The 27,959-nt window shown below is 39.4% G+C and overlaps 1 protein-coding gene across 1 annotated transcript; it reads right to left on the bottom strand.

The window, feature by feature from the left end:
• Window positions 1–282: 282 nt before the first annotated feature.
• Window positions 283–27,955, bottom strand: CFAP126 (cilia and flagella associated protein 126). Its single transcript, XM_068537614.1, has 6 exons — window positions 27,933–27,955; window positions 27,167–27,294; window positions 1,935–2,002; window positions 1,649–1,729; window positions 960–1,136; window positions 283–576 (listed from the first exon to the last, which is right to left on the bottom strand). The coding sequence occupies exons 1-6, from the start codon at window positions 27,953–27,955 to the stop codon at window positions 283–285; spliced, it is 771 nt and encodes a 256-aa protein (XP_068393715.1).
• Between the last annotated feature and the right edge of the window lie 4 nt (window positions 27,956–27,959).

The raw sequence follows: 27,959 nt of genomic DNA on the forward strand, positions 1-27,959 counted from the left end.
GATTCAGACCAGCTTCCTCCTGGTCATTTCTGGAAATGACTCAATCCTTGTAAAAATGTGGTCTACCCCCAAGCCACTGTCATGTTCTTTTCCCTGCTCTATTTCCTCCAACCCTCCTCCAAGTTATGGGTTAAAAGAGGCAGACATAGCAGGAGGGAAAAATCCAAATCAGTAGAAGAGTCAACAAAGAATGTTTATTTTCCAAATTTGCCTTTATTCCCATCCATAATTTCCCTGACTGGGGGGTCTTGCTTACATCACTCAATCTCTAGACAGGTTTTCTCAGTGTGGTCCCTTAGTCCCTAATGGAGTTCCAGGTTTGCATTTCTGGACCTCGGCTAAATTAGGACCTGCACAGTGTTCTAGCATACATGGGCTTCCAGGTGGACTCTTTGGAGAGTTGGGTGGGCTTTGGGGACCCGGAGTGTGACCTTCAGAGGGGTGTGAGCTTTGGAGTTGATCTGGGGAATTGAGATTTGATTCTGGGGAGTTTAGGATTATGGTTGGACTTGGTGCTTGCTGTACAGTCTTTGTGATAGACTTCTCAAGTTTCTTCTGACTGTCTGGATCACGGGGCTGTCAGGGGTGGAATAGAAGAGACAATTATGTTTCAGGTTAGGCCTAGATCATTCCCAATCCATCTCACAATTCTAGATCCCTTTCTCCCCATTCCATGAACAAAAGGTCAGGTTTCAAATAAGAGTTAAATTTGATACTGTTAACTTCCCCTTGAGATCAGCTCATTTTGTACTGTGTGGAGGGGGTGTGAGTGGGAGGGTGTGGATAAGATGCCCTTAGCTTATCCCTTCAGGCCTCAGAGGTTGTTTAAGGACTAGACAGGGTAAGACAGCATTGGTTAGAGGTTCCCCCTGCTGGGATTGTGGTAGTATAACAGGCATTTTTGAGGTTGAAATGAAGTGAAGACAACAGGATTGAGGTTAGATGGGAGGAAGAGATACCTTGCCTAAGATTTCAGGATGTAGCCCATTGGAGGCCTTGAGTAAATCAGGATTTTTCTGTATCCATTTGGTAAGGGAGGCAGCACCAGCAGCTGTACGGGAGGTCAGGGTCACCCGAGCAGGGGGTACCTTCAGAGGCATTTGCCAGGTGCCCATGAAGGAACCCCAAGGACTTGCCTAAAAGGAAGAATGGGATTCCTCAACAGGGCTTCTCACTCCCAGTAACTGACCTATTGGTGGGCCTTCTGTTTGTCTTATTTCCATCCTTTACCTTTGGGAATGCATCATCATGAAACAAGAATGAAAGCATAATTTCCCCACTCTTCCTTTTCCCCCTCTCTCATTTAGGCTACCCTAATTTTTTCATCCCCTTATCTCTGCTGGCTTCAATTCCATATCCTTAGGTTAAGTTTGGCAGCGTACCCACTGCATAAATGTTATCACCTGAAGGTGTTCATTTTATACAGATCATTCATCAGCTTAAGGAATTCTGGGTGTTAAACACAACCCTGTTCTGTTGGATAAGCTGGCTGGAAGTTTGGGGGCACTCGTGTTACAGTGTGAATTAGATTGCACTTTAATTTCCCAAATAGGAGCTGCAGGAGATTGCACGTCTCCCCGCTCTGTTACTACAGTTCTGTGCCTCAGTTCTATACCTTTCAAGATGAGAATGGAGGCGAGTATCTCACCTTGGAACGGGGCACTGAAGGCAACAGATGACCACGATCATTGGCGATAATCTGAGTGTAGCCTTCATGGGAAGAAATCCTCTGGGGTAGAGGTGGGGAGAGAAGTGCTTGTGAAGATGGAGTGGAAAAGTGGAAGAAAGTATCTGAAGGGCTTGAATTAAGGGCTGAGGGAGAGGAGGATATGGGAATTCAAAGAAGGCTGAAAGAAGTTAGGTACCAATGAATTACATAGAGTGTGACGTAAAGAACCAGAAACTGGCATTGTGCTGTGCTGAATGTGGAATACCTCTTTTGTTGGCTTGGCGAGAGACCAGTTCTGCAGATACTTGGGTGAGAAAGCTTTTTCATACTGTGGAGAAAAAGATGAGAATCCCTATGAGACCCAAAGGCCCCAAGCCCAGGAAATGATAGCTAGGCACAGTTCTTTAGATTTGAAGACCAAAGACATGAACAACCATGCTAAGTAAGCTTTAACTCACTTTAGAGAGAATGTGATTTGTTTCATCTGTGTGCTGTCCAACAGGGAGCCACTAGCCACATGTGGCTATTGAGCATTGGAAATGTGACTAGTCCAAATTGAGGTGCTTTGTAAGTACAGTTGACCCTTGAACAACATGGGTTTGAACTGTGCAGGTTAACTTACAATAAATAAATAAATATGTACTTTTCAATAAATATGTATTACAGTACTACATGATCAATAGTTGGTTGAATCTGTGGATGTGGAACCCGGGTTATGGAGAGCCGACTGTAAAGTTACATGTAGATTTTCAACTGTGTGGGGATCTGTACCTTAATCCCTGCCTTGTTCAAGGGTCAGCTATATAAAATACAATGGATTTTGAAGACTTAGTACAAAAAATGTGAAACATCTGATTATAACTTAAAATATTAAGTGTTGGAAATAATATTTTGGACTTAACTGGGCTAAATTATTATTATTATTATTATTTTTTTTTTGGCTGCGTTGGGTCTTTGTTGCTGCACGCAGGCTTTCTCTAGTTGTGGCGAGCGGGGCCACTCTTTGTTGCAGTGCGTGGGCTTCTCATTGCGGTGGCTTCTCTTGTTTTGGAGCACGGGCTCTAGGCACGTAGGCTTCAGTAGTTGTGGCACACGGGCTTAGTTGCTCCACGGCATGTGGGATCTTCCCGGACCAGGGATCAAACCTGTGTCCCCTGCATTGGCAGGTGGATTCTTAACCACTGCGCCGCCAGGGAAGTCCCTAAGTTATATTATTAAAATTATTTCTTTTTAATTTTTTTCACGTAGCTACTAGAAAATTTAAAGTTACATTTGTGACTCACATTATCTTTTTATTGCAGTGCTGGTCTAGACCAGCGGTCAGCAAACTCTGGCCTGGGCCAAATCCATCCTCCTGTCTGTTTTTGGATGGCCTGAGAAAGCTAAGAATTGTTTCTATAGATGAACATTTGCAGTTGATTTGATAAAGGGGAACACTAACTTTGTACCCCAATTAAGCGAAATATTTTCTCATTCTATAAGAATTTCATGCTTTTCATTAATATTACAAAAAATTGCACTCAGTTATTGTATTTTGAATTTTGTCAAAATTTTATGGAAAAGTGTTTTCTCTCATACCTATATAATATCTCTGATTTTGTCACTCGACCCACAAAGCCTAAAATATTTATTCTCTGGCCCTTTTCAGAAAAAATTTGCTGACCTCTGGGTTAGGGCCTACAAACTTAACCCAGAGATACCTATTACTTGTCCTTAGGCCCTCCCTCCCCTGAGGAGCTGAGGAGGTAAAAAAATACTATCTCACCTGACTCTTAGCTATATATTCAGTCATCAGAATCCTATGGGAGGGGTCAGGCGAAAGGTGGAATCTGGAAGGCAAAATTAAACGTTAAAGAAATGGAAAAGAGTACTTACTTGGTTGGCACTGTAGTTAGTGGCCATGATCCTGCCACTTCCTCTGTTTACCTGTGTTGCCTGGCAACCGCAAGAAGGCCGACCTTCTCGGACTACCTCCCAATTAGCAGGGGCTGCCTTTTCCTTCTTGTTTATCACTGTCTTGGCTGACACTGCCCCCAATCTTTTCCCCTGAAACTTAGGTTCATTTTCATTTTAGAGATGGGAGGGACAGAGTAAATAAATGTGAGAAAATTGGTTGAATAGTGGCCCTGACTTTTTTCTAGCATAACTTCCCCTGCTTAAGAACTTCCAGGTTGTCTTTGACTGGGGTCTTCAACTACCACAACAAACCATGGAGCCCCAAGAGCTGTGTTCATTGGGCAGTGTGGTGTAATGTACCATAGACTTTAGAGCCAGACACTGGGGTTTGAGTCCTTACTCAACACAGGAACATAGGAGCTGTATGGCATTAAACAACTGACATCCCTTCACTGAATTTCTATAGTCATTTGTATTGTGGAGATAATAGAACAATTACAGGGTAAATGAGGTGAGGTGAATAAAGTATCTAGATAATGTCATACCATGGTAGGTACTCAGTACTGCCAAGACCCTGTTTACAGGGTCCACTACTTCGTTTTCTCAGAATAACAAAGGAATGATGTTTTTATTTATTTATTTTGTTTATTTATTTATTTTAAATAAATATATTTATTTTTGGCTGTGTTGGGTCTTCGTTGCTGCACGCGGGCTTTCTCTAGTTGCGGTGAGTGGGGGCTACTCTTCGTTGTGCTGTGCGGGCTACTCACTGTCATGGCTTCTCTTGTTGCAGAGCATGGGCTCTAGGCGCGTGGGATTCAGTAGTTGTGGCTCATGGGCTCTCTTAGAATACAGGCTCAGTAGTTGTGCCACACGAGCTTAGTTGCTCCGCGGCATGTGGGATCTTCCCAGACCAGGGCTCGAACCTGTGTCGCCTGCATTGGCAGGCGGATTCTTAATCACTGTGCCACCAGGGAAGTCCAGGAATGATGTTTTTAAAAGCAGCTGATTCAGATTTGTCCCCAGAAAGAAAAACATATCCTTAGTCCTTAAATGACTCCTGTCTCTTCCATCACTCTCTAGAATCACAGAGCCTAAAAACAAAGGTGCTTGATGTTGGCTGGGATGAGGTGGAATCAGGAGCTGGTGCCAGGAGATTGAGCAGGGATGATGAAAGAAAGCTGTAGTGTGGAAATCATCAGATTTAGAAAATTAAGTGGTGGTGCTATGACACAAACCTAATATTTGTTGGACTAGGAAACCTGTCTGAGACTAATCTAAAATGGCATTATCAGAACCATCTACTGGGTTGTTAGGGAGAAAGTGGAATTGTGTTTTCTGAATTATAAAGTTTATCCATAAGGTATTAAAATGAAAGGAAAAAACTAAGAAGTAAGTTGTCCAAAGAAATAGATCATTGAGAACCAGGGGAGCATTTAAATGGATGATTGTCAATCCCTTCTCCCTTCCTTCTTCTCCCAAAGTCCTCATCCCAACCAACACACCAAGTACAAGAACACTCCTACACTTCTAGAGGTGGAGGTAAAAACAGCTCTTGTTTTACAGACTCTGGCAGTTAACAGATGTGCTTATGTGAGGTCTGGAAAGGGGACTCGTGTGCTTAGTCCCTGTGGTTCTCATTACTCTCTAGAGTGATAACATTTTGGTTCCTAAAGCCACAATGATATTTAAGCAAGCATCATTTCTCTTGGAACTTCTGTCTTTAGCTGGTATGCTTTTCTGATAGAGATGCAGTGTTATATGATGGCTGCAATCTTATTTTTTTTAATTAACTAGTTTTTGTTTAATTGAAAAAAGTGTACATGGGAAAAAAATTTCACTTTTACGGAAAGGTATTTAATGAAAAGCAAATCTCCATTTGACTTCAACTCCCAGTCTTGCTCCTCAGAGGCAACTACTGTTATTATTTTCTTGTGTCTCCTTCCAGAAATATTCTATACATTCTAAGATTAATGGGAGCAAGCCGTTCACACTGTTTTGTGATTTGCTTTTTTGACTATCTTGGGGATTTTTTTTTCATGACAGTTTATTATTTCATTTTAGGGTGTACCATCATGTATTTATTTAGTCTCATTTGGATGACCATTTAGGTTATTTCTAGTCTTTTGCTGTTACATACATTGCTGCAATGAAAATCTATATCTACATATATATCTTTACGAATATAAATATATATAGAGAGAAATATATGTGTATATCTTTAGGAACATATGTGATTAGTAGGATAAATTTCTAAAAGTGAATTGTAAAGTCAAAGGGTTTATGAATTTAGGACATTAGTAGACAATGTCAAATTGCCACTCAAAGACATTGTACCAGTTTATACATCTGCCAACGGTGTATGAGAGTGCTTAGTTCTCCACTCCCTTACCAATGTTTTTCCTGTTTTTGTCAATCTAATAATAAGAACTAATGTAGTTACTATATGCGAGGCACAGTCCTAATTGCTTTTTATTATATTTTCTCATTTGGTTCTCACAAGAACCCCAGCCTAGGAAACTGGGGCATGCGCAGTAAGGAGTAGAACCAGGATTTAATCCCAAGTATTCTGACTCTAGAGTGATCAGGTTTTTTTTTGTTTGTTTTTTGCTTTTTTATAATGTGTATGTCTGTATTATTTAAAATTTTTATTTATTTATTTTTGGCTGTGTTGGGTCTTTGTTTCTGTGCGAGGGCTTTCTCTAGTTGCGGCAAGCGGGGGCCACTCTTCATCACGGTGCGCGGGCCTCTCACCATCGCGGCCTCTCTTGTTGCGGAGCACAGGCTCCAGACACGCAGGCTCAGTAGTTGTGGCTCACGGGCCTAGTTGCTCCGCGGCATGTGGGATCTTCCCAGACCGGGGCTCGAACCCGTGTCCCCTGCATTAGCAGGCAGGTTCTCAACCACTCCGCCACCAGGGAAGCCCCAACTACTTTCATTTTAAGATTTAAAAATATATTTTGAATATCATTAAATATTAGTACATAAAGAGCTTCCTTGCTTTTTTTATAGCTGCATAGTATACATTAATGATGTATTATAATCAGTTCCCTATTGTTGAACATTTAGTTTGTTTTTAAACTTTTGCTATGCAGCAATGAATAACTTTCTACATGTGTTGTTTTGCATTGTGTGAGTATATTTGTAAGATAAATTTATAGAAATGAAATTGTGAAGTCAAAGGATATGTGCAGTTTGATAGATACTGCCAAATTGCCTTCTAGAGGTTATATCCCCTCCAGCCATTTATCAAGAGTTCTCTGGCAGATCTTGAAGCCTTGATGGATTGATTAGATCTCCAAGTTTGCTTTTATCCCACATCTCTTCCCAGACATTAAAGAGATTCACAGCAACTTCTCCCTCAAAAATTTGCGTTGTTAGGTAAACTACCTCAATTAGTGATTTCGAATTTATAATAGCCAAAAGTTAGCAACCTGAACTTTCAATGTATTTTTCTTCCCATGGCAATTTTTTTTTCTTTTTCACCACGCAGCTTGCAGGATCTTAGTTCCCCGACCAGGGAATGAACCCAGGCCCTCGGCAGTGAAAGCGCAGGGTCCTAACCACCTGACCGCCAGGGAATTCCCCCCCATGGCAATTTTAAAACCAGAAAAATCATTAGTAACCTCATTAGTAAAAACTTGAGCATCTCATCTATTACATAGTTTGACCAACAGCTCTCCAAGTTTTCTTCCAGATAGTTCCAAAGTACCCTGCATGCTAGTTCACTGGGGCAGGTGGTAGTGGGTCTTGGATTGGAGACCTGGCTTTTGCCTGTTATCCTGAGCTAACAGGATCTTATCCAACCAAGCTCCTGGACCAACTTTGAACTATTTACACCTCCCTGTTTTCTATATATTCCTTTATAGGAACTGAAGACAGTTCTGTACACAGTAAGCACTGAAGGAATGGATGGCTGCAAATATAGACACTATTTCAAAATTTCTCTAAGATTACAAATTTTTTATCCTATTTTCTTTCCTTTGAGGAACCTAAGGCTCCCTCTATTGGAGACTGCTATTACGTCTCCCCTCCCATACCCCATAAAAGAAGAATATTCTTGATAAGAACACTTCCTGAGGAATCTAGAGAACAAGCTGTAGACAATCACAATGACTGAAGAGACATCAGTGTCTCTCACTAGTGGAGAGAATTAAATTTATGTTTACTTGAATAACCAAGAATAAACGATGGTTCTAATGGAAAGTGTAGTTATGTGATAGCTATGTGCTTTGACGATATACACAGTGGCCATAAAGTCTGGGAAAAGATACTATTTTGTTCTGTATTGAAATATAATACCAACAAACCATTAATATGTATTCATTTATGTTTCCAGATTTCTTGGCAACGCTGTAAATATAGTACAGCTAACAATGAGAGATTAGATATGTGAGGTAGATTAGGTAGTATGTGAGAAGTATCAATAGAATAAGCCCTGATTATCATATACAGGTATTAACTAGAAATAAAAGGATTTGCCTCAAGTTAGGTGCTAGGGGAAAGCAATGGGGGCTGGTGGGGGGAGTGACTGATTAAGAGATTCCTAGATAGTTTCAGTGTTGCTCTATATTAGGAAAAACTCCAGTCCTCCTGTGTTTCTCCTTTACTCTCACACTACTATCTCATTAACAACACTTCTGACACCAGACAAGGGGGTTTTCCCCACATCAGGTAATTCCATGACACCAGCTGGGTGTTCTATAATTTAGCTCAATTCTAACGCTATCTACCTGGAGATAGCGTCAGATCCCACAGGTTAAGGGCTCAGTCCCACAAGACCGCCTGCCCCCCCACCCTTCAGATGCCAATTGCATGTCCAGGTTGTTACTTGTGCTTCTGATCAATCAGCTGTAAGTCAGAGGTTCCCATGACCCCCTCCTTGAGTTTAATTAATTTGCTAGAATGGCTCACAGAACTCAACAAAATACTTGAGGATATCTGTGAGGATATGATAAAGAATACTGATGAACATCCAGATAGAAGAGATGTTTAGGGAAAGTATGTGGGAAGGGGCGTGGAGCTCCCATGTCCTCTCTGGGTCTGCCACTCTCCCTGGACACTCTCCAAACCCTATCTTATTGGGATTTTTCTGGAGTCTTCATCACATAGGCCTGATCGATCGTTAATTCCATTTCTAGCCCCTCTCCCCTCTCCAGAGAATGGGGGATGGGGTTGAAGTCTAAGCTTCTAATCATGACTTGGTCTTTCTGGTAACCAGCTTCCATCCAGGAGCCCACCAATAATCACCTCATTAGAGCAAAAGACACCCCCACCCCTATTACCCAGGAAATTCCAAGCACTGTGTCAGGAACCAGGGTCAAAGACCAAATGTTAGCACAAAAGATGTTCCTAGTGCTTTTATCACTTAGGTATTTACAAGGGTTTCAGGAGCTCTGTGCCAGGAACAAGGGGCAGAGACCAATATATGTATTTTCTATCATCTCACGTGCTCATATAGACAATAGCAAAAAAGAGACAGAACTTATGTATTGTATAAAAGTATTAGGATAAAGTTAACCATTAGAACAAAAATACAAACTCTTAAATACCAGAAGGTATGTTAAAAAAAAGTGGGGGGTGGGGAGAGGAGGAAGCATATGAAATAGATCACATGGTGAGAGACCTACATATATAAAAAATATGTAACATAAAAGAGTAAGGCAGATCTAAGGCCAGAAATATTGATTGCATCAAAAAATATATAAATGGGCTTACCACACCTGTTAAAATGATTTTCACATTGACTATAAAAGCAAATTCCAACACTATGCTGTATAAAAGAAATATATCTAAATTGAAGAGATTCAAGAAGCCTAAAAATCAATGACTAAAAAAGTACCAGAATGTTTTTCTTAAATTAAAGCAGGGGTTGCAATTGTAATTATCCAAGAAGTAGAATTCTGACTAAAATGGTTTAAAAGAGATAAAGAATTTTTTTTTAATTTAATTTTTTATACAGCAAGTTCTTATTAGTTATCCATTTTAAACATATTAGTGTATATATGTCAATCCCAATCTCCCAATTCATTCCACCAACCCCTCCCCCCTGGCCGCTTGCCCCCCTTGGTGTCCATGTTTGTTCTCTACATCTGTGTCTCAATTTCTGCCCTGCAAACCCATTCATCTGTACCATTTTTCTAGGTTGCACATATATGCGTTAATATACGATATTTGTTTTTCTCTTTCTGACTTACTTCACTCTGTATGACAGTCTCTAGATTCATCCACGTCTCTACAAATGACCCAATTTCGTTCCTCTTTATGGCTGAGTAATACTCCATTGTATATATGTACCACATCTTCTTTATCCATTCGTCTGTCGATGGGCATTTAGGTTGCTTCCATGACCTGGCTATTGTAAATAGTGCTGCAATGAACATTGGGGTGCATGTGTCTTTTTGAATTATGGTTTTCTCTGGGTATATGCCCAGTAGTGGGATTGCTGAGTCATATGGTAATTCTCTTTTTAGTTTTTTAAGGAACCTCCATACTGTTCTCCATAGTGGCTGTATCAATTTACATTCCCACCAACAGCGCAAGAGGGTTCCCTTTTCTCCACACCCTCTCCAGCATTTGTTGTTTGTAGATTTTCGGATGAAGCCCATTCTAACTGGTGTGAGGTGATACCTCACTGTAGTTTTGATTTGCATTTCTCTAATCATTAGTAATGTTGAGCATCTTTTCATGTGCTTCTTGGCCATCTGTATGTCTTCTTTGGAGAAATGTCTATTTAGGTCTTCTGCCCATTTTTGGATTGGGTTGTTTGTTTTTTTACTATTGAGCTGCACATATATTTTGGAGATTAATCCTTTGTCCGTTGATTCATTTGCAAATATTTTCTCCCATTCTGAGGGTTGTCTTTTCGTCTTGTTTGTAGTTTCCTTTGCTTTGCAAAAGGTTTTAAGTTTCATTAGGTCCCATTTATTTTTGTTTTTATTTCCATTACTCTAGGAGGTGGATCAAAAAAGACCTTGCTGTAATTTATGTCAAAGAGTGTTCTTCCTATGTTTTCGTCCAAGAGTTTTATAGTGTCCGGTCTTACATTTAGGTCTCAAATCCATTTTGAGTTTATTTTTGTGTATGGTGTTAGGGAGTGTTCTAATTTCATTCTTTTACATGTAGCTGTCCAGTTTTCCCAGCACCACTTATTGAAGAGACTGTCTTTTCTCCATTGTATATCCTTGCCTCCTTTGTCATAGATTAGTTGACCATAAGTGCGTGGGTTTATCTCTGGGCTTTCTGTCCTGTTCCATTGATCTATATTTCTGTTTTTGTGCCAGTACCGTATTGTCTTGATTACTGTAGCTTTGTAGTGTAGTCTGAAGTCAAGGAGTCTGATTCCTCCAGCTCCTTTTTTATTCTCTCAAGACTGCTGTGGCTATTTGGGGTCTTTTGTGTCTCCATACAAATTTTAAGACTTTTTGTTCTAGTTCTGTAAAAAATGCCATTGGTAATTTGATAGGGATTGCATTGAATCTGTAGATTGCTTTGGATCGTATAGTCATTTTCACAATGTTGATTCTTCCAATCCAAGAACATGGTATGTCTCTCCATCTGTTTGTATCATCTTTAATTTCTTTCATCAGTGTCTTATAGTATTCTGCATACAGGTCTTTTGTCTCCCTAGGTAGGTTTATTCCTAGGTATTTTATTCTTTTTGTTGCAGTGGTAAATGGGAGTGTTTCCTTAATTTCTCTTTCAGATTTTTCATCATTAGTGTATAGGAATGCAAGAGATTTCTGTGCATTAATTTTGTATCCTGCAACTTTACCAGATTCATTGATTAGCTCTAGTAGTTTTCTGGTGGCATCTGTAGGATTCTCTATGTATAGTATCATGTCATCTGCAAACAGTGACAGTTTTACTTCTTCTTTTCCAACTTGTGTTCCTTTTATTTCTTTTTCTTCTCTGATTGCCGTGGCTAGGACTTCCAAAACTATGTTCAATAATAGTGGTGAGAGTGGACATCCTTGTCTTGTTCCTGATCTCAGAGGAAATGCTTTCAGTTTTTCACCATTGAGAATGATGTTTGCTGTGGGTTTGTCATATATGGCCTTTATTATGTTGAGGTAGGTTCCCTCTGTGCCCACTTTCTGGAGAGTTTTTATCATAAATGGGTGTTGAATTTTGTCAAAAGCTTTTTCTGCATCTATTGAGATGATCATATGGTTTTTTCTTCAGTTTGTTAATATGGTGTATCACATTGATTGATTTGCGTATATTGAAGAATCATTGCATCCCTGGGATAAATCCCACTTGATCATGGTGTATGATCCTTTTAATGTGTTTTTGGATTCTGTTTGCTAGTATTTTGTTGAGGATTTTTGCATCTATGTTCATCAGTGATATTGGTCTGTAATTTTTTTTTGTAGTATCTTTGTCTGGTTTTGGTATCAGGGTGATGGTGGCCTCATAGAATGAGTTTGGGAGTGTTCCTTCCTCTGCAATTTTTTTGGAAGAGTTTGAGAAGGATGGGTGTTAGCTCTTCTCTAAATGTTTGATAGAATTCACCTGTGAAGCCGTCTGGTCCTGGACTTTTGTTTGTTGGAAAATTTTTAATCACAGTTTCAATTTCATTAGTGGTGATTGGTCTGTTCCTATTTTCTATTTCTTCCTGGTTCAGTCTTGATAGGTTATACCTTTCTAAGAATTTGTCCATTTCTTCCAGGTTGTCCATTTTATTGGCATAGAGTTTCTTATAGTAGTCTCTTAGGATGCTTTGAATTTCTGCGGTGCCTGTTGTAACTTCTCCTTTTTCATTTCTAATTTTATTGATTTGAGTCCTCTGCCTCTTTTTCTTGATGAGTCTAGCTAATGGTTTATCAATTTTGTTTATCTTCTCAAAGAACCAGCTTTTAGTTTTATTGATCTTTGCTATTGTTTTCTTTGTTTCTATTTCATTTATTTCTGCTCTGATCTTTTTTTTAAAAAAATAAATTTATTTATTTATTTATTTATTTTGGACTGTGTTAGGTCTTCATTGCTGCAGGCAGGCCCTCTCTAGCTGCGCCGAGCAGGGGCCACTCTTTGTGGTGGTGCGTGGGCTTCTCACTGCAGTGGCCCCTCCCACTGCAGAGCACAGGCTCCAGGCGCACAGGCTTCAGCAGTTGTGGCCCACGGGCTCCAGAGTGCAGGCCCAGCAGCCATGGTGCACAGGCCTAGTTCCTCCGCAGCATGTGGGATCCTCCTGGAGCAAGGCTTGAACCCACGTCCCCTGCACTGGCAGGCGGACTCCCAACAACTGCGCCACCAGGGAAGCCCTCTGCTCTGATCTTTATGATTTCTTTCCTTTTGCTAACTTTGGGTTTTGTTTGTTCTTCTTTCTCTAGTCCCTTTAGGTGTAAGGTTAGATTGTTTATTTGAGATTTTTCTTGTTTCTTGAGGTAGGCTTGTATTGCTATAAACTTCCCGCTTAGAACTGCTTTTGCTGCATCCCATAGGTTTTGGATCATTGTGTTTTCATTGTCATTTGTCTCTAGGTATTTTTTGATTTCCTCTTTGATTTCTTCAGTGATCTCTTGGTTATTTAGTAATGTATTATTTAGCCTCCATGTGTTTGTGTTTTTTACAGTTTTTTCCCTGTAATTGATTTCTAATCTTATAGCACTGTGGTCAGAAAAGATGCTTGATATGATTTCAGTTTTCTTAAATTTACTGAGGCTTGATTTGTGACCCAAGATGTGATCTATCCTGGAAAATGTTCTATGCGCACTTGAGAAGAAAGTGTAATCTGCTGGTTTTGGATGGAATGTCCTATAAATATCACTTAAATCTATCTGGTCTATTGTGTCATTTAAAGCTTGTGTTTCCTTATTAATTTTCTATTTGGATGATTTGTCCATTGGTGTAAGTGAGGTGTTAAAATCTCCCACTATTATTGTGTTACTGTCGATTTCCTCTTTTATAGCTGTTAGCAGTTGCGTTATGTATTGAGGTGCTCCTATGTTGGGTGCATATATATGTATAATTGTTATATCTTCTTCTTGGATTGATCCCTTGATCATTATGTAGTGTCCTTCCTTGTCTCTTGTAACATTCTTTATTTTAAAGTCTATTTTATCTGCTGTGACTATTGCTACTCCAGCTTTCTTTTGATTTCTATTTGCATGGAATATCTTTTTCCTTCCCCTCACTTTCAGTCTGTATGTGTCCCTAGGTCTGAAGTGAGTCTCTTGTAGACAGCATATATATGAGTCTTGTTTTTTTTTTTTTTTTTTAAAGTAATATCTTGGTTTGTTGTTTTTTTTAAAAAATTATTTATTTATTTATTTATTTTTGGCTGTGTAGGGTCTTCGTTTCTGTGCGAGGGCTTTCTCTAGTTGCGGCAAGCGGAGGCCACTCTTCATCATGGTGCATGGGCCTCTCACTATCATGGCCTCTCTTGTTGCGGAGAACAGGCTCCAGACGCGCTAGCTCAGTAATTGTGGCTCACGGACCCAGTTGCTCCGCGGCATGTGGGATCTTCCCAGACCAGGGCTCGAACCCATGTCCCCTGCATTAGCAGGCAGATTCTCAACCACTGCACCACCAGGGAAGCCCTATGGGTCTTGTTTTTGTATCCATTCAGCAAGCCTGTGTCTTTTGGTTGGAGCATTTAATCCATTCACGTTTAAGGTAATTATCGATATGTATGTTACTATTACCATTTTCTTAATTGTTTTGGGTTTGTTTTTGTAGTCCTTTTCTTCTCTTGTGTTTCCCACTTAGAAAAGTTCCTTTAGCATTTGCTGTAGAGCTGGTTTGGTGGTCCTGAATTCTCTTAGCTTTTGCTTGTCTGTAAAGCTTTTGATTTCTCCATTAAATCTGAATGAGATCCTTGCTGGGTAGAGTAATCTTGGTTGTAGGTTCTCCCCTTTCATCACTTTAAATATGTCATGCCACCCCCTTCTGGCTTGTAGAGTTTCTGCTGAGAAATCAGCTCTTAACCTTATGGGAGTTCCCTTGTATGTTATTTGTTGTTTTTCCCTAGCGGCTTTCAATAATTTTTCTTTGTCTTTAATTTTTACCAGTTTGATTACTATGTGTCTCAGCATGTTTCTCCTTGGGTTTATCCTGTATGGGACTCTCTGTGCTTCCTGGACTTGGGTGGCTATTTCCTTTCCCATGTTAGGGAAGTTTTCAACTATAATCTCTTCAAATATTTTCTCAGGTCCTTTTTCTCTTTCTTCTCCTTCTGGGACCCCATAATATGAATGTTGTTGTGTTTAATGTTGTCCCAGAGGTCTCTTAGGCTGTCTTCATTTCTTTTCATTCTTTTTTCTTTATTCTGTTCTGCAGCAGTGAATTCCACCATTCTGTCTTCCAGGTCACTTATCCGTTCTTCTGCCTCAGTTATTCTGCTATTGATTCCTTCTAGTGTATTTTTCATTTCAGTTCTTGTATTGTTCATTTCTGTCTGTTTGTTCTTTAATTCTTCTAGGTCTTTGTTAAACATTTCTTGCATCTGCTCGATCTTTGCCTCCATTCTTTTTCTGAGGTCCTGGATCATCCTCACTATCATTATTCTGAATTCTTTTTCTGGAAGGTTGCCTATCTCCACTTCATTTAGTTGTTTTTCTGGGGGTTTATCTTGTTCCTTCATCTGGTACACAGCCCTCTGCCTTTTCATGTTGTCTATCTTTCTGTGAATGTGGTTTTTGTTCCACAGGCTGCAGGATTCGAGATAAAGAAATTTTTACCACAATTAAAAAAAGAGAAAGAATTACACTTAATATGGGAGACATAGACGCACATTAATAATAGGAGACTTTAACAAATCAGATCTAGAGAGACAAAGTGAACAAGAAATTAGTACACATACAGACAACCTAACCAACATAATAAATAAGATAGATTTAATATATATTAAACTCTGAACCTTGATAATAGAGAATATGGCTTTCTTCCCCCCCCAAATGCATATAAAGGATTCACAAAAAATCACAAAAATGTGGCACATTCACATCTTAGGCCACAGAAAAAAATCTCAATAAATTCCAATTTAAATTTCCAAATGGGAAATTTAAAAACTTGCTGTTAACCACTTCTGGGTCAAAGGAGAAATGCAAAACAAAACGAAAATATTAATAATGAAAACAAGAATCTATGGGAAATAGTTAAAACAACTATCAGAGAAAGATATAATATTAAATGAATAAAAGTTAAAAAGCAAAGATAAATGAACATTATGTCTCAAAAAACTAGGGGGAAAAAAAAAAACAAGGCAAACAAAATGTCAGCAAAAGAAAGAAATTAGTAAGAAAAAAAAAAGGCAGTGTTAATGGGTTTGAAAACTACGACAACAAAAAGTAGAACTCTTAAAACTGGAAATTAAAATTCTCTTTTAAAATAAATAAATCCAAAACTGTTTCTTTGAAAAAATTAAATTGATAACTTCTTAACTAAACTACTCAAAATAAAGGGGGGGGGGGAAGACAGCACAAATACATAAAGTTAGAAAGAAAGAGACACAGAAAAGAAAAATTTTTAAATATTCTATGTAAATATGTTCGAAAATCTACATTAAATGTATAATGTTGTATAAAACCCCAATTTAACAGAATTGACCCCTGTGGAGACAGAGTAAAAACAGACCATTTAACATAAAAGAATTAGAGAAACTGGTTAGAGTTACCCCACAAAACAAAACAGATCCACATAGTTTCACAGAAGATATTATCAAATTTAAAAAAATAAATCCTTAACTTTTTAAGCTATTTTAGAGCATGGCATAAGAAGGAAAATTCACAAATTCATTTTATGAAGTGGGTGTAACATTGATTCCCAAACTTGAATTTTGGAACCATGACAAAGACTAAACAAAAAACACTATAGATCAACTTCACTTATTAATATTGATACAAAAATCTTATATAAAATATTAGTAAGCAGAATCCAGTAGTATGTTAAAAAAATTGTATCATGACCAAGTGGATAATACTCTATGGATGCAAAGATGGAGAGTCAAAGGAAATCCATTAATATAGTTTATTATATTAATTGATCCAAGGTAAAAAAAAAAATGCTCATCTCCACAGATGCATTGATAAATTTTAATACATAACAACACCACCAAAAAGTAAAAAGACAACTGGGGGAAAAAGTTATACCACAGGCAAAGAGTTAGCATCTTTGATAAAAAGAACAACAGGGACTTCCCTGGTGGTCCAGTGGGTAAGACTCCACACTCCCAATGCAGGGGGCCCAGGTTCGATCCCTGGTCAGGGAACTAGATCCCACATGCCACAACTAAGAGTCCACATGCCACAACTAAGAAGCCCAAACACCGCAACGAAGATCCTGCATGCCACAACTAAGACCCGGCACAGCCAAAATAAATAAATAAATAAATAAATATTAAAACAAACAAACAACGACAACAACAAAACTTCTAAAAATACAGAAGAAAAAAACTAATAACCCTATAGAAAACTGGTTATAATGAGGCATGTCACAGTGAAAGACATACAAATTGCTGTTAACCATATGAAAATTGTTCAGTATTGCTCATAATTTTAAAAATATTGAAATTAAAACTGCATGGAGATACCACATTTTACCCACGAGACTGCATAAATCCAAAAGTTTGATAACGTACTCTGTTGGTCAGTCTATGAGGAAACAGGCATTCTAATATGTTGAGTATGGAAATGTAAAATGGTACAACCTCCACGATGGAGACTTTGGCAGTATCTAGCTAGCACAATTATCAATGCCTTTTGATTAAGCAATTCCATTTTTAGAAATCTATCCCAAAGATACTCTAGCAAAAATATGAAAAGTGTCAACTATTATATGCAGCATTATTTGTAATAACTACAGACTGGAAACAACTCAGCTGTCAGTAATACGGTATCTCCACACAGTGGAGTACTACACAGCTGTGAAAAGCAGTGAGGAAGATGCTGCTGTGGAATGATGTCCAGGAAATACTTTAAAGTGAATAAAGCAAGGTGCAGGACATGTGAATAGTGTGCTATTGTTTATATTAAAAAGGAGATAGAAATATATGTGTTTCTAAGAGAAAAAGGATGGAAAAATAAGTGGTATGATTAGTGATTACCTTTAGGTAGAGGAGAAATAATGCGGAAAAGACAGGGGTAGAAGATAAACTTCTTTGAATATACCTTGTTTTGCAGAGTTGATTTTAGAACCATGTAAATATTTTACATAATTATAAAATTAAGATTAAAAAAAGGTAATTCCTAAAATAAAAAACAAATGAATTCTCATTATTTTCACAAGAGTTTTTTTTTTTTTTTACAGAGATAATTGGCTACATACAACAGCTATATAAATGAGTCAATACCTCTACTTCCTCTAAACGTCACGAATTTCATAACCAGTTTTCTTTCTTAAGACTAAGTCTCCCTCTAGTGGAGATTAGTTTTACAACCAGTCCCCTACCCCCTACACTGCAAAGGAAGAAACCTTTTGCCCATTGTCTCCTGCCACCAAATCCTTAAATTACATAAGTGTTAGAGTCATGAGGAGGAGGATGTGATGGAAGATATTGAGCAATGGGATAGCAAAGAGTCAGGGACAGAGTCAAGTTTTAAAAAGAAGTGGGGGGAGGAGAGACTCTAAGAGCCAAGAAAATTTGGTTATTCAACCCAGAATGGGGAAGGAACTTCAACTTCTTGTTGTTGGAGGATTGCCACCAACTCTGCGCAGAAAGATGCGATTAATATGTCAGTGTTGCTGTGTACCCAGGGAAAGAGCTCCCCCTAAGGCATTGCTTTAGGGAGAAACCTGGGTGAGAAATAGTGATGAGTAGATGAAGAGTGATTCTCTTGAGCCAGATGAAGTGTGATGGGGGTGAACTCCAGGCATCTCTCCCATCCCTCAGGATGCTCCCAGAGTCCCACTGACCCTTGAGGTCAGATGCATGAAAGCTTTGCCTCCTTGGAAGCTGATCATGGGGAAAGGTACTGGCACAGTCTCTTCAGTTCCTGGTAGGGAGAGGAGAGTCAGAGACTGGCTCACATTGACAGTGGCCTCTGGGGATATGATGGGAGGAGGGTCCTTTTGTTCTGGGCTGTCCTAGGTCTCATCTGACCTCACACAGTGGAAAATACTCAGAGGAAAACTCCTTTAGAGTAGAACCTCTTCTAACATCTACTCCAGTTTCTAAAAGTATATGCCATTCTTCCCCTCCCTCTGTCACAGTGTGGTCTTACCATCTGTAGAGAACGTTTGAGGCTTGCCACCTCAGCATGTATCTCCAATCTCCTGTACAGTTTTAAATAAGAACACAAAAAGAAATGAATACTAAAAACAGTCTAGTTTCCCAAGTTCATTTCTGGTCCTATAGTATCTAACTCCTTGGTAGGGAGGGATAAATTAGGAGTTTGGGGTTAATACACACACACTACTATAGATAAAATAGATAATCAACAAGGATCTACTGTATAGCACAGGGAACTCTACTCAATATTCTGTAATAACCTATATGGGAAAGAATCTGAAAAAGAATGGATATATGTATAACTGAATCACATAGCTGTATACCTGAAACTAACACAACATTGTAAATCAACTATACTCCAATATAAAATAAAAATTTTTTAATAATCCACTTCTTGGTATATACCCAAGAGAAATGAAAACATATGTCCAGACAAAAACGTATACATGAGTATTCAAAGCAGCAATACTCATAATAGCCAAAAAATAGACGCAACTGTAATGTCCAAAAACTGATGAGTAGATAAAATGTGGTATAATCACACAATGGAATATTATTCAGTAATACAAAGAATGAATTCATGCTATTATTTCTCTCGTCTACTAAACAAACAAAGAAATGAATTACCAGTACACGCTACAACATGGATGAATCTTGAAAACATTACACTAAGTGAAAGAGGCCAGTCACAAAGGACCACATATTATATGATTCCATTTATATGAAATTTCCAGAATAGGCAACTCTGTATGGACAGAAAGTAGGTTAGTGGTTGCATAAGGCTGAGAAGGGACCTGAGGGTGATGGCAAATTGCTACGGGATTTCTTTCAGGGACGAGGAAAATTTTCTAAGGTTGTGGTGATATTTGCACAACTCTGTGAATATACTAAAAGTCAATGAAGTGTGCCCTTGAACTGAGTGAATTGTATGGTCTATGAATTATATCTCAATAAATCTGTTACCAAAGAACTAAATAAATGAGTAAATGTCCCCCCCTACCCCCGCCAAATCTAACTCCTTAATTCAGTTCTGGGGGCCTGCTCTTCTACATATCTAGCCTAAGAATACTGTCCAGGAAATTACTCATTTGAATGATTATTTCAGCCAATTCCCACACCTTTCTTTGTTCTGCCTTCACTCCCTCCCTTTAAAAGGTGAATTGAAATCCTAGATGGAAAAAATTGTCTTAACTAGGTGTGGTGACACTTCCTGTGGGCAAAATATAAGAAACATGTCGCTAAAGGCTAAAGTTCTTAATATAACAAGAAGTAATGTGAACGTTATACAATGAAATATTGATCAGCCTTAAAAAAGCATGAAATTCTGACATGCTACAACATTTAGATGAACCTTGAAGACATTATGCTAAATGAAATAAGCCTGTCACAAAAAGACATACTGAATGATTCATTTATATGAGGTACCTGTACTTAGAGTGATCAAACATCATAGAGGCAGAAAGTAGAATTCTACTGGGTCTGGGGGGGGAGATGGGGAGTTATTGTTTAATAGGTACAGAGTTTCGGTTTTGCAAGATGAAAAAAATTCTGGAAATGGATAAGGGTGTTGGTCATACAACAATATGAATGTACTTAATACGACTGAACTGTACACTTAAAAAGGGTTAAGATGGTAAATTTTATATGTATTTTACCATAATAAGAAAAAAAAAATTTTTAAGTGTTGTGTAATGTGAACTTTACTGAAGACTGCCAAGAAGTAATGAAAACAGGTACCGATGAATGCTGCTAGGATAAGATGTCATGTCTCATTTTAACAAGTACCAAGAGGAACACCAGAGCTCTCCAGAGTTCTGTGTCTCTCCTTGTTACATACAAAAATCACTCAATCATCATTCATACCTCTTCTCTGAGAATATATTGCCTCAGACCACTCCCAAATTTTACCCTCTCCTTCTTCGTTTGTCAGAAATCAGGCACAGAGTCAGTAATTTCCTAAAAAGTCTAGATCAGAGTTTTTATTCTCACAATTATCAAAAATTTTTGAGCAATTAAAGTAAAACCAAAGTTTTTAAACTTATTTTTGCATAGCCCCTTGTAAAATGAGAATAATATTAGTACATTTTATATATGAGAAAACTGAAACATAGGAAGGTTAAATAATTTGTCCAAGGTGCACAGCCAGTAAGTTGCAGAACCAGTTTTCAAACTCCCAAACTGACCCGTTCCTGAAAGTCCAGACCCTAAAATCTGAAATCTCGAGCCCTCATTTTATCTGATTGGATTAGTGAAACAAAACAAGTTTCTCCTATGGGAAGTCTCAGATGTTTAACTTCCAAGCATATATTAAAACTCTTCAGTAGTGGAAAGGGGATATAATATAGAGCATTTCCTCAACTCATTTGACCACTGGACTTATTTTTCATGGAGCCTCTCAAGGAATTTTCTTAGCTGAAATTTTGCAAAACTTTACATGTAATACAGAATATTGCTTTGTCTTTTTCAACTACTTTAAGAGAATATTTGAATTACTTTCTCTCATTTGGAAAAATTTTTAAATTGAGATATTGAGAAACTTAATGATTTGCCTAAGGCCATAACCAGTTAATATTGGAGCTGTAATTAGACTCTAGGCCTTCTGGCCACAATTTCAGGGATTTAAAAAAAAATTTTTTTTTTAAATTATAGAAGGAATATATTCACATTGTAGAAAATCAAACAAATCAAACAGAGATATGCAAAGACTCCCCCCTCCGCCACCCCCAGCATTCCAACCTCATCTTCCTTGGGGAAAAAACTATTCTAGTTAAAGTAGATTTGGCTGCAAGTGACAGAAAATTTAAAATGAGTAGCTTAAAAATATAGAGAGGTTTATTTTGCTCCCATGAAAATGTCCAGAGGTATGCAGTGCTGGGTTGTTAGGGGAGCTCTGCTGCTTGAGGACCTCAGGGTCTTAGATTCCTTCCAGCTCATTCTTTCTCCATCCCAAGGGTGGAACCCTGATTCTCATAATCCAAGATGGCAGTAGTTCCAAAGGGCACGCAGCAGCTGTCTTTTAAGGAATGATGCTTGAAGCTGTCACACAAAGATGTTCCCATTTTCATCTCATTGGCCTGAACTTAGTCACTGACCATAGCTAGCTGCAAATATAGCAGGCTAGGAAATATACAGTTTTTATTCTGAGAGGTTATATGCCCAACTAAAAATTATGTTACTAGAAGAAGTGGGAGAAATTATGTCAGGGAACTGTTTCTGAAACTAAATAATCTTCAGCACTTGTTATGCATCCTTTCAGATTGTTTTCTTGTACTATACACATTACTCTGCAACTTGCTTTTTTCATTTAATATATCACTGAGGTATCAGAGTCCTCAGCTGAAAGAAACACAAATCAACTCTGGCTAATTCAGTGGAAAAATAACTTATTAAAGGATATTGGGTAGTTCATACGATTTCTAGGGAGATAGAGAATTAGACTTGGATTTTAAGTTATTCCTGTTAGTCCTGACGAATTAGTACCCTGAGCTGCCACTGCCACTGGGCACGACCACTGCGGCTTGCATATCTGACTTACTCTGCCCTGGCTCCATGGGCATACGACCTATGCAGTCCCATAGGGCCCTGCACTGAGAAAGGCTGTGCCCTCGGTTTAATTGTCTGTTGTCCCCGTCTTGAAATTCTTAATAATTTTTGAATAAGGGGCCCCACATTTTTATTTTGCACTGGCTCCCAAAAATCATGTAGCCAGTCCTGCGTTCTGGACATTGGGTGCTACTATTCGAGTCACTGTGACTACCACCTCTAGAAACTGGCTGAAGCTGCCGCTGTTGCCATACCCCTCACCAGGCTGCGTTCACTGCCTTCCCTGCTTCTTCCCCTCACCTGTTTCCAATTCAAGATGTGGGACTGGTGGTCTAATCTGCAGATTTTCTAGCTGCAACAGAGGCTAGAAAAGTGACTAGCTGGCATTTTATGGTGGGAGAAAAGCTGTATCTTACAAGGCTGGGGCAGCGGTGGTTGGGTGGGGATCCCCCAAACATAGGAAGTAGGTTCAGAGGCTCAATAGTCAAAAGGAATCAATAAAATAGAACCGCAAAGTATACATAAATTTATCTCATTTTCTTAAACAGTTGCCTAATATTCCATAGTGGAGACATTTATTCAATCATTCCCCTGTTAATGGGCATTCAAGATATTTCCACTTTTTGCTACCACAATATTGTAATAAACATCTTTATATATTTGGCCTTCTATACTGATGGTTTTATTTCAGTAGGCTAGATTCTTAAAAGTAGAGTTGCTGGACAAAAGTGAACATGTATTCTTATTTTTAGTATATATTGCCAGGTTACTTTTTAAAAAATATAGTAATTTATATTCCCACCAGAATGATACAAAAGTGCTGTTTTCTCCCATCCTTTTAGTCCCTGAATATTATTACTCTTTTTCTTTTTATCAATCTGATGAGTGAAAATGATATATTATTCTTTTAATTTTTGGTTTTTTCACTACCAGCACCTTTTCATATGTTTATTGGCTATGCTGAATTTCTTTTTTATGAATTGCCTATTCATATCCTTTACTCACTTTTCTATTAGTTTCTTTTTCTTATCAATTTGTAGGCACTCTTTGTGTGTTAGAGATACACTTTTTCAGTCATATGTGTTGGAATTATTTCTCAGCATGTTTCTAGTTTTTTGTTTTTTTGTTTTTTACTTTATTTAGGGTGTCTTTTGTTTTAATTTCCTTTAAAAGATAGTTAAATATGTCTTTTCCTGTATGGCTTCTCCATTTGGTTGGTTATTCTTGCTTAAGAAGTTTTCATTGTACATTTATGTGCTGATTGGTTATAATAAGCACATATTTCTTTTGTAATAAAAATATTTTTTTAAAAAGGAAAAGAAGGGGCTTCCATGGTGGCGCAGTGGTTGAGAGTCTGCCTGCCAATGCAGGGGACACGGGTTCGAGCCCTGGTCCGGGAAGATCCCACATGCCGTGGAGCAGCTAGGCCCGTAAGCCACGATTGCTGAGCCTGCGCGTCTGGAGCCTGTGCTCTGCAGCGAGAGAGGCCGCGATAATGAGAGGCCTGCGCACCGCGATGAAGAGTGGCCCCCGCTTGCCACAACTAGAGAAAGCCCTCGCACAGAAGCGAGGACCCAGCACAGCCATAAATAAATAAATAAAAATTAAGAAAAAAAAAAATAAAAAAAAAAAAAAGGAAAAGAAGTTTAAAACCTTGAAAGAGTAGCCTGAAGACTTTTATTCTTAGGTCCAATTCTATTACCAACTAGATATGGCCTTGGACAAGTCACCAAGTTGCTATTTCATTGTCTTAATTTTACAAATGAAAGGTAGTAACATCTACCCTGCCACTTCACAGGGTTGTTGTAAAGATAAATCAGATTTTTTAAAGTATAAATATGGGTTATAAAAATATAAGGTATTATTATTATTATATGTTTTCCCTCTTGAAAGGTAATGTGATGAGTAAAGAGATCACTAGATTAGGAAGTCATGTTCCATCTTATGCCAATTACTAACCAGTATGCCTTTGAACAACTTGCTTAGCTTCTATGAGATTCAGTTTCCTCATCCTTAAAATGAAAGTGTTGGTCTCTAAGTTTTTTTCCAGCTTTAAGGATCTAAAGATATTATAGCGAAATCCCTAACAAGAAAGTTATGTAATTTTTTTTGGTATTAAAGGATATTCTTAGGATTAAGTGTTTAAATATGTATCTTGAAGATACATAAATGGAGAGTGGATTGGAAGATGACAACTATGGATGAACTGAAACTGATTAGGAGCCTTCTGCAGTTGTTTAGGTGAGGGGTGATGGTAGATTGAACCAGGATGAGAGCAAAGGAGAATGTAGAACAAGTGAGTCAGCCTTAAAAGTCTCAGTTGATCATTTGGCCCATCTTGGGTGTTTGTTAAGTCACAGCACGCACTCAGATGATGGACAGATATAGGTCCAAAACCAAAATTAATCTTCCTATTTCCCATTCCGATTCACATTTGTTCTCCAGTTTTATGTCTTAAGACTAAGACTCTTTCTAGTGCAGACCAATATTTTGACATAAGTAGTGGCTCACAATTTACTCATTACATTCAGATATGCATGGGAAAAAAAAATGTAGCCTATTTTATAATTGATCTAACCTGTTCTTAAGCCTCTATCCTACAAGATGTGGAGAAATGGGGGAAATTTTAACTGCCCAGTTAAAGATCTCTAAGTTTTTTCTTGTTTAAGTTGTGGTGGTGATTGTGTTTCCAAAGATGACAACAATATCTCCCACCCCATAAGCTCTTTTGAAATGTGACCTGGACAATTACCCTTCAAGAGGTAGAGTCTATTTCCCTTCTCTAGGAATCTGAGAACTGCTGATATGTAAGTTCCAGGGTGGAGCCTTAACAGATCTGTAGCTTCTGCCTGCCTTGGTTGGAACATTCCCTCTTGCTAGTCCGTGCCATGTAAGAAGACCAGTTACTTTGCCAGAGATAAAGGCCATGTGGAGAAAGGCCTAAGGCTATCTTGATCATTCTAGTTCCAGCCAAATTCCCATCTGAGCCCCTGCCAACCAACAGAACCATAAGAAATAATAAATTGTTATTTTAAGGCACTAAATTTTGAGGTGGTTATACAGAAATAGATAACAAAACATGGTGTTTGGGGGTTAACTCAGTCCCTATAGGAATATGCTTGGTCTTTCATCATTCCTCTTAATTTTTCAACAGGGTTGCAGCTAGATATTCCATAGCACGTGCTCTTCTTAAATGTGATGCTGACATTCCTCCCACTGAGGAGTCTATATTCTCTCCTCTTGAATTTGGGTGGGCCTATGACTAAGGTGGAAGGGATGCAAAGTCAAAGGTGACAGCTCCTGCTTGGTCCTCTTGGGATGCCACCTCTTGGAGTCCAGCCACCTTGGATCTGAGGAAGTAGAGAGACCTCATGGAGAGTCCACTTGTAGGTGCTGCTGCTGACGGCCTCAGCTGAGATCCCAGCCGACAGCCAGCATAACATCCAGACATTTGAATGAGCAACTCCAGATGATTCCAGCCCCCAGCCGTCAAGTCACCTCTGGCCTCCAAGTCTTCCCAGCTGAAGTCCCAGAGATTTTAAGCAGAAACAAACTGTCCCCAACATACCCTTTCCAAATTCTTGACTCTGGAGTCATTTGTTACACAACAATAGATCACCAGAACACTCTCTTATTCTCCTCAAGGTGGCATCTAGGTGAAGGTGGACCTACCATGACCTAGAGGTAGCAGAAAAGGGAGGCAACCCTGTGGCTGGCAGCTGGCACCTTACTGCTCTCAGATGTGTTGGGCTGGCCTTGTCCCTGGGTACCATGTGCTAAGTTGCAGCTATTTCTGTTGGGCCTTTTGCCATCCTGACATTAATTGTTCAAGTCCATTGACCCATCCCATTCATTTGCCTCTAGCTGCAAAGTCTCTGCCCAGTAAGCTGTTTTGTCTCATTCCCAGACTTCTACAAAAGACATTTGTTCTAGTCTAGGTGTCTTCCCTTGGAAGGAGATGGGAGTTAAATCTATTCAGAATCTATTCCTCTCTCCTCCCGCCCCCCCCCACCAGCAACTCCCAGTGTGACTGTATTAGACCAGATGGTGGGTCAAGTTCTCACTTCCTACTCTTAGGGGTTTTTTGTTTGTTTTATTTTGTTTTTTTAATCCATTCCTCAGGAGTGGGAGGCTCAGAGTCCCTTCCAGCACTAGCCTCACCTTCAGGGTTTCATTAGAATATTGGGGAGTGTTCTGCAAGGGGTGTAGGCAGGAGCAGCTGTGTTTAAGGTAGCAAGAAGTACTGCTGGCACCCCAACCTCAGTTTCCTGCAGTTTCCCCACTGCCTCACCTTGTTGTCAGAAACCAGGAAATTCACCTCTTCCATGGTAGGGCTGGGGCTCACATTCTCTTGTTTGACTTGGACCTCACAGATGCTCCCTCCAAGGACTCCAAGACAGAGTACACTCTTTATAGGCCTGGTCTCAAGTGATGCTCTGGTTTAAAAAGGGATTTGTGGACAATCAGTACAAATGACCTGGGTTTGGATCTAGCTCCATCACTAGAATGGGAACTCAGGCATATCTCTTTACAACTTTATTTCCTCATCTGTAACATTTTGATGATTATCTCATAAGATTGTTAAAATGATTAAATGACATTGTAAACTACTGTGATACAAAGTAAATGTAAAACAAACGTTAGTCATTATGATTAGGAAGTGTATATTATTAGCACGTTTAAAAACTCCGAAAGCTATTTAATTAGAGGACTGCTCAACTCTGTTGAACCAGAATTTTCCTGGTTAATACGTCCACAGGAACACTTTTAAATAGCACACCTATAATTGGGATTAGGTGGAGATGGAGGAGCTGGAGTGAATGGGACCCGGCTGGAACACGCACATGACTATGAAGTGTTCAGATCTATGGGATCGCCACTCTCCTCGGAGCAATGACAAGGCCCGGTCATTTCCAGCTCCTGGGCCCGAAGTGGGGACGCCAACAGGAGGCTGCCTGCGCTGTGCTCCACTTCCCTCCCACCGATGTGTGGCCGGTATCGTGTCACGTTGCTCCCACTGTCGGGAACAGATCAACACTTCCCAGCTTTCCGGTCCTGACTCAGGCCTGACTTGCGGGAAGGCTCCCCACCGCGGCTGCCCTGGCAGGAGCGGGGGCGGGGCCGCCCGCGGGCGTGACGGCGGGCAGGGGGCGGGGACGTCCGAGGGCTGCGGCCAATCGGCCTTCTCAGACTTCCGGGAAACGCTGGCGCGCCTTTTCTCCAGGCCTCAGATTTCCGGCCTTGAAATAGGTTTCTCAGGTTGTACCGTTAAGCCGAATGTGGCCTTTGTGCAGGTTTCGTGCCCCGGAGACGGTCTCAGGAGCCCGGATTTCAGGTGTGTCTGGGGACCCCTGGGCGTCTCGGTTGACTCGCGCGCTGCCCAGCTGTTGGCCCTCGGAGTCTAAGGAAAACGAGGAAGGAGGGGTTAGGTGCAGCCTGGACGACCCCAGGAGTAAGAAGGCGAAATCACGCGACGAATTAATTTTTGGAGATATTCGCGTTTTTATTGTTTAGTTAATGTGTCCATATCTTCTTTGTCTTTGTAATGAAAATTTATAATCTCGCCTTTGCCTAACTAGATTGCTCTTTTCTCATATTACGTGTCTTTTTTTTTTTTTTTTTTTTTTTTAACCATGTTTGAATTCGTCTGCCCACTCCAGAAAAATGTCCACTGACATTTTC

The sequence above is a fragment of the Eschrichtius robustus genome, chromosome 3 (genome assembly GCF_028021215.1).
Source record: "Eschrichtius robustus isolate mEscRob2 chromosome 3, mEscRob2.pri, whole genome shotgun sequence".
NCBI lineage: Eukaryota > Metazoa > Chordata > Mammalia > Artiodactyla > Eschrichtiidae > Eschrichtius > Eschrichtius robustus.